The sequence below is a fragment of the Electrona antarctica genome (genome assembly GCF_951216825.1).
Source record: "Electrona antarctica genome assembly, chromosome: 19".
Taxonomy (NCBI): domain Eukaryota; kingdom Metazoa; phylum Chordata; class Actinopteri; order Myctophiformes; family Myctophidae; genus Electrona; species Electrona antarctica.
Genome location: NC_136800.1, coordinates 2787882 through 2795295, shown reverse-complemented (window position 1 = coordinate 2795295; position 7414 = coordinate 2787882). Strand labels below are relative to the sequence as shown.

General features: G+C 43.0%; 2 protein-coding genes across 2 annotated transcripts in view; one reads left to right on the top strand and one right to left on the bottom strand.

Moving 5' to 3' along the window:
- The first annotated feature begins 932 nt into the window (after positions 1–932).
- Positions 933–2567, top strand: cebpd (CCAAT enhancer binding protein delta). Its single transcript, XM_079530176.1, has one exon. It carries the CDS (start codon positions 1309–1311, stop codon positions 2215–2217), a length of 909 nt encoding a protein of 302 aa, XP_079386302.1. The 5' UTR covers positions 933–1308; the 3' UTR covers positions 2218–2567.
- A 161-nt stretch (positions 2568–2728) lies between these two features.
- The window catches only part of spidr (scaffold protein involved in DNA repair), a 66793-nt gene continuing 62107 nt past the window's right edge, over positions 2729–7414 (bottom strand). The window contains exons 16-19 of the mRNA XM_079530133.1: positions 6946–7146; positions 4080–4173; positions 3867–3978; positions 2729–3195 (exon numbers count right to left, since the gene is read on the bottom strand). Of these exons, the coding sequence (XP_079386259.1) occupies positions 3094–3195; positions 3867–3978; positions 4080–4173; positions 6946–7146 (509 nt within the window). The 3' untranslated portion in view covers positions 2729–3093. The remainder of the gene's footprint in view (positions 3196–3866; positions 3979–4079; positions 4174–6945; positions 7147–7414) is intronic.

The window sequence follows — 7414 nt, the reverse complement described above, 5'->3', positions numbered from 1 at the left end:
ATTGGGGACAGCATATAAAAGAGTTTACGAGAAGTCAAGGTCACTATATAGTCAGTCGTCACTTACGATAATAACATTATCCACTTTTAAATATTGTTAAACATATGGGTATGAAAGTGTTTTTATTTTATTATTTGTCTATATCTGACCATTTTCAGCCCTTTTGCTCATACATTCATAATAATGAATCAGTAACTTCCTTTTAAGATCCACGGAAATCAAGCTAAATTTGTCTTATTTACTTGTGGCCAGTGTTGTAGTGCTACTTTTAGAAGTGTGTGTGTGTGGGGGGGGGGGGGGGGGGGCGCCTTGTGTGCACGTGCACAACATGCACAGACCTTAGAGTATAAATATAATAATTCATATATCCTCTCTAAGGCACAGACACACACTAATATAAAACATGCAGAATTGCAGATGTGTATAGCCTATTTATCTAGAAACGGGGCTTAAATGCTTAATCCAAAAAAGTAAATGAGAAGTAAAACAAATTATTGTAGGTGTGAGAGAACACTACACCCCTGTGGCTAAATTAATAGCATCAGACAGGCAGAGAGCTGAGCTTGTAATTATATCATTTTTTTTTAAAAATAGGATTGATTCTGGTTGATCGGATTGAGAGAGAGGGTGTGAAATGCCAATGGATATCAAATCAACAACGTTTCGACAGTGAGTAGCTGTTGTTGTTGTTACTATAAAATTGTCTATATTCCAGTCCAGGACGGGCATTTATTTTAGTAGTGAGTGACTGCTGGCAAATTTTAGCACAATTGATTCCAACATTCTATTCCTGTATAAAAACAACATTCAGATCAGTCGTGTGTAGACTCGAGGGTGGCAGCATGAAAACAAACGCACACACACGCACGCGCGCTCATGCACACACACGCCCTTCTCTCATCAAATAGGAGTAAAGTAACGTGACGTCAGAGAGGGGCGGATTGTTGTCTTGACGTCACCGCGGGAGAGATACAAAACACACTCCGCGAAATGCACACACTTCAGAGAAGTCTTTACACTTTATGACAGGACCTTTATACCCACAAGACAATATCCGACAAGACAGACAACCTTCTGGGGAGGTTTCTAAACTAAATCCGACGTGTCAAGCAAGAGGAGAGAGAGGCTGCCCCGCAACTGGACTAGTGCAGTTTTACTGGGGCGTTTTAACTTTATTTTTTAAAAGTCAGCTGATTAAATAACAACAGTTCCCCTTTCTGTGTGTGTTGGGGGTACAACCAACACCAACAAACAACTTAATAACTTCAATCCGATCCCACGTGGGGGAAGGACACTATACCCGCGTTCATGTGTGACATATACAGTCTGGACTCACGATGCAACATGAGTTGGGCAATGGAGCCTGCTAACTTCTACGAGAACAACAAACTGAGTGCTCTCCAGGGGGTCTGCAGTACTGGCAAGCCGGGGAGAAGCGACCACCATGGGAGCGGAGGAGAGGACACTACTAGCTCCATGGTGGAGCTGAGCACGGCGGCTCCGGCCATGTACGACGACGAGAGTGCAATAGACTTCAGCCAGTACATCGAGACGATGACGGCCGTGCCCAACCTGGAACTGTGCAACGACGACCTTTTCCTGGAACTGTTCAATACTGTGAAGCAAGAGAAGGCCGACTTCTACAACATGCCCAACTCGACGTCCGGCGGCATGCAGCTGTCAAACAACTCCTCGTCGCAATACGTCGCGCTACTAGGCGAGAGCAAAGTCGACCTGCAGGGTGGATTTGACAGCGGGGTCTTCAGCGCGCCGATCAAGCAGGAGTCGGACTGGAGCGACAGCGACGTGTCGTCCTCCCTGCCCTCCCAGATCAAGACCTGCGCGCAGACCTCGGTCAGCCTGCCGCCCATGGGGCAGCCGACACCCCCGACCACCCCGGAGCCCCTCTCCGCCGGCAGCTCCGCCAGCTCCTCCCCGCGGAAGATGGGCAAGGAGAAGGGGAAGAAGTCCCTCGACAGGTACAGCCACGAGTACCGCCAGAGACGAGAGAGGAATAACATCGCCGTGCGGAAAAGTCGGGACAAGGCGAAGCAACGCAACACGGACATGTGTGACAAAATGCTCGAACTGGGCTCAGAGAACGACCGGCTGCACAAAACCATTGATCAGCTAACTCGAGAGCTCTCTGGGTTGAGAGATTTCTTTAAGCAGCTACCGAACCCTTCATTTGTGGGCTCCACAAATGTCAGTCTGTGACAAACCGATGTCGCGTCTATGAACTGAGTTTTTTTGGAAGACATACCTCAACACAGACATTTCGTTTTTTACCATCTGTAACAGATGTAACTTTTAAGCTTAACCATAATGGCACTGGAAATATTTGTCGTTGCTGCCATACTCTTGTCCTTTTTTGTGTGGGAAATGTCCTTTTTCTATATTAAATTATTTTACCACTTCATTTACATGTTGTTATACCTTATATGGTACATGTTTTATAATTCCAGACTTTGTATAAGAGCCAGAGCATGATATTTTCTATAGTTTGTATAAAACCTTTTTGAAATATTTTTGTCAATTGAATCTGTAATAAAATTGCTGAAAATATATATGATGGGTCTGGTTTCTGACATCCCCTGGACCACGGGGGAAAAGCTCCATATACACGTGCACACATTTAGTATGTTGGAATGTTGAGTGACTTGTTGTGAGATTATAGATTGTGGTTTATCCCCTTGTCTTTGTATACTCAAAGGAATATAGAAAACCAACTCAAAAATACATCTTTTACTGAGACACACAGTATATCAACACAATACATTTGGGATAGAAAAGAGGTAGATTCCCCCAAGCACAGTTGATCATATAGCCTTAGAAACCTGAGTGAGCAGGCACATTCTGGAACCCCCGTAGCACCACGTGGGTTTGGGTTTGACAGTCTACCCTTGGACTGTCAAACTCCTGGTACACAGGATCACATATCATAAACAAACAAGACCTTGTGTCCTTCCAGTCCTATAATGTGGCTGACTGAGGGCCTTCACGAGGGGTCGATCTGACCTGCAGACCAAGGCCTAGTACACAGATCCTTGTAGCCAGCTGAAGGCCTTTCAAGGATTGATTTCATTAGCTCCTTCACTGTGACAGCCTCTCAGAGGCGGATTTCTTCCAGGCCGATCCATTGTTGTGTTGTTGGCCGGTAGAGTCGAGGACTGACATGATTGTGTTTTGTTGCAGCTGTGGAAAATAAGGGGGGGGAAGTCATTACAATCGCTGTGGTCAATTCTGCAGGTTTCTTTCAGCTAGACAAATTGTAAACTACACTGCTAAGCGGAACTCCTTCGATATGCAGATGTGTTGATGATGACGGTATAAATTGGTTAGCAATATAAGCATCATCTGACCACCCAGCAACATACTGTAGGTGGCACTTATTTCTATATATGTAAAATAACAATAATATACAGTAAGTTTGTGATACAATGCTATTTAATGGCATGATTATTCAGGCAATCGTGACATGCACGTTTTCCAAAACCGCTGTAATACTGTAAAGCTCAAACATTAAATTATCTGTCCTTTACCACAAAACATATTTAACCACATAAACCCTATACACTTCATTGACCGGGCTCCTCCAGGGGTCTATATACTTTGTCCCACAATCGATTGATTGAATACTTTATTTACAGTTTGCAAATAGTACGTCACCTTAAAATAGCCAATCTGCAAGCATATAGTGCACTTGTAAGACTTGCCTTTTTTTTGTTTGCATATTATCACAGAATGTTCACCTATATTATGGCATGCCCAGAAGAGGAACGCTACAGGGTTCATGTGGTTAAGAAAGCTGTTAATATTCACAGCGTATGAAATGTTTTAAATGGGGGTGGGGAGGAAACTCTCACCTTAACCTTCACAGTGCAATTACTCAGTGAAGTCCTCAGGAACACCTCAAGCCGCATGTTCACCGCCGGCTCTTTCAACGCAGAGTTACAAGAAGCACAGTGGAACTCTTGACTGAGGCATAAGGAAGGACAGACATGAGTTGGTACAGATTTTTGTCACTGAAATTCATGTTAAATGAGCTTTTTACCGTAATTTAAGTCTTGAGAACTCACGGGCTTTCCGCTGACATCTCCAAGCAGTCACTTCTGCACAGGTTGCAGACTGGCCAGGAGTAAGCAGTGCCCTCATCCACACCAACTATTACCCCTGCACACACCAACCAAAACGGAAGATATACACACATTTGTTATTTTACAACATCCATAGGGGTCCCCCATATCTGTACATTCATTGTCTGCATGGATTTACAATTTACAGATTATTAAAAATGCATTTCAGGTCATTTCAAAACGGTAATGGAGTAAGGAGAAATGAAAATGTAAGATTTGTGTGCGTGCGTGCGTGCGTGTGAGAGTGAGAGAGATAAGAGAGGAAATCATCCCTTGCATTTTTATGAGATTTAAGTGATAAATAAACCAGAAATGTACTCCCTCCTCAAAACACCATCTCTCTTGACAACCAGAGAAGCAAGGCCAACAAACAAATGTTAGACCTTAGCGAAAGGTTACAGAATCTCTGTACTGACAAAATAACCTCTTGTAATTTCGGTTCTAAAAGCCCCCCCCCCCCAATGGCCAGATGCCAGAACATACAACTTGCTTACGAGCGCAAAAAAAAAGATAATTTGCGCTCTTGTTATATTTTTCCAGCCACCTGATAAAACATGTTTTAGTCAGTGGGGCTGCCAGAACTATTGGGTTCATAGGGTGGGATCTTTGCCCTCCCTCCGTGACATGAAGCCAACAGATGCAGATCATCTCACACACACACACACACACACACACACACACACACACACACACACACACACACACACACACACACACACACACACACACACACACACCCCCCCATCTGAAAATATGTTGTTCCAGGGACCTCCCCCAGAAGCAAAGATTTTAGTTAAAAATGTTATTTCAAAAATAGCAGATCTACAAGCTCGTAGCGCGGCACAGAGAGCTTGTAGATCTGCTATTTTTCAATAGCTTACAGTATTACATAATGCTTAAAACACCTCATAACCTGAGAAAGACGTGGGACTGTTATCTTGGATATCATGACACCACAATGATCAATACAGATACATACTTTGTCGTACATAAAAATTCAAATTCACACATTGTGTCACGAACGTGTGCTTGTAGATCTGCCGTTTTCACAGTTCCCTTATTATGACAATAAGAAGGGCCTAGGGTTCATCTAATAAGGGCCTAGGGTTCATCTAATAAGGGCCTAGGGTTCATCTAATAAGGGCCTAGGGTTCATCTAATAAGGACCTAGGGTTCATGTAATAAGAAGGGCCTAGGGTTCATGTAATAAGGGCCTAGGGTTCATCTAATAAGAAGGGCCTAGGGTTCATGTAATAAGGGCCTAGGGTTCATGTAATAAGAAGGGCCTAGGGTTCATGTAATAAGAAGGGCCTAGGGTTCATGTAATAAGGGCCTAGGGTTCATGTAATAAGGGCCTAGGGTTCATGTAATAAGGGCCTAGGGTTCATGTAATAAGAAGGGCCTAGGGTTCATGTAATAAGAAGGGCCTAGGGTTCATGTAATAAGGGCCTAGGGTTCATGTAATAAGAAGGGCCTAGGGTTCATGTGGTTAAACCATTAAAAAGGCATTTCACATAGCATTTCCTTCAAAAAATCCTACACTACATGTTTGTCACAGAGCAACAAATAACAAATAACCTCCAATTAGCTTTAATTTGGTCAAATTGGAGAGAGAAAATCTGAAAGACAAGGGTTAGGGGGAAAAAAATGCAATATGCAAATAAAACACAGTCCATGGGGGCTGTAATAGCGTGCAGCGTCGATAGTCATGACAATGATACAATTTTGAGAAATTCCCATTCTAGCTGTTAAGTCTTACACTGTGACCCGAATATGAAATCTTAAACATAAGAGGGAGCAGACATGTTAATGTCACTGAAAAACGGACAAATCCACCGCATTTTCATGTCTTTGCATTTTGTAAAAAATGTTCCCGAGTCTTGCAAATGGCCAAACAATGACAAGCTTGTGCACACTGTGAATGACTAACAGTGTAGAGCGATGCTTTAAAACCACATGAAGGCCTCTCTGACAAATACAAGAGGGGCATAACCGTAAACTCCAAGAAACCGCAAGTGTCTTTTCTTTCTCATAGAAAAATAACACATTAACTAGCACGCATGATTTATACTTGGGTTACATGCCATGTTGTGCACCGAAAAACATGGCAGATCTGGTGTGTGTGCGGGATCTACTAGCTTAGCTTGTAGATCTGGTGTGTGTGCGGGATCTACTAGCTTAGCTTGTAGATCTGGTGTGCGAGATCTACTAGCTTAGCTTGTAGATCTGGTGTGCGACACCAGCACGTAACCAAGTATAAATTAGACTTCATTCTCTGGAGGGTGTCCGGAGACCTCGCCAGTTTACCAACTCGCCGCGATTTAGTGCATTTTAGTTTTACTTCACCTTCATTTAAATTGCATTGAATTGAGAGAGAGAGAGAGGATAGTTGTTTAGAGCTAACACTAGAGAAAGTAGGATTGCTAAAAGTTTAAACACCAAAGTACCGAAACAATGTAATTCATTAGTAAACAATTCCTGAATTGGTAGGCCTACTATGTATGGTATTCACATACTCAACTTTTTATCATCATCTACAGTAGCTGACCACTTCATTGCACAAAATAAATTGATCACCTTGGAAACAATAACATCTGTGAGTTTGACATACTACACTGACGAAGACAAGCATGTTAGCACAACGATGAAGACATTGATGGAAGAATTTTCGCCGTTGGCGACTTGGTAAACTGGGCGAGTTCTCCGGTATCCCTCTGGAGGAAATAGCCCAAAGATGACGGGAGTTTACAGGAACAAAACAACAAAACAACAAAAACACAGGATTCAATGGAAGAAGGCAGATACTGACCTGTGAGTGTGCAGAGGGAGTTGGGCGCGGTTTCAGGACACAGGGGATCAAGCCTCACTGGTTGGGGCAGTTTCTGCGACCGGGGCATGGTCAGGGACCGCGATGCAGGAGGCTCTGGTCTGGCTGTGCACTCCAGATGGCCCTCGGGTTCGAGAGGGTGCAGCAGCTGCACCACGGTCTGCTCCGAGCATAGGATAGCACCTACAGTTTTGAGATGAAATTGTGAATATTATTTATTTTTGTTTTTGTATGACAACTTGAAGCTTGTTGTTAAACGGTGCACTGTCTGGCCAAATATCTATCAATTAATTCTAAATGTTTCAAGCAGATGACGGATATCCTTATCTTTCATTCATTTGTTTCATTTTATTTAACAGGTTTTCACAAATTATAGAATTAGCAGTAGTCAAACATTTGATACTTGGGGGGCTGTTTCTATTTTCATGTACAATTTCACTTTGTGGGAAAA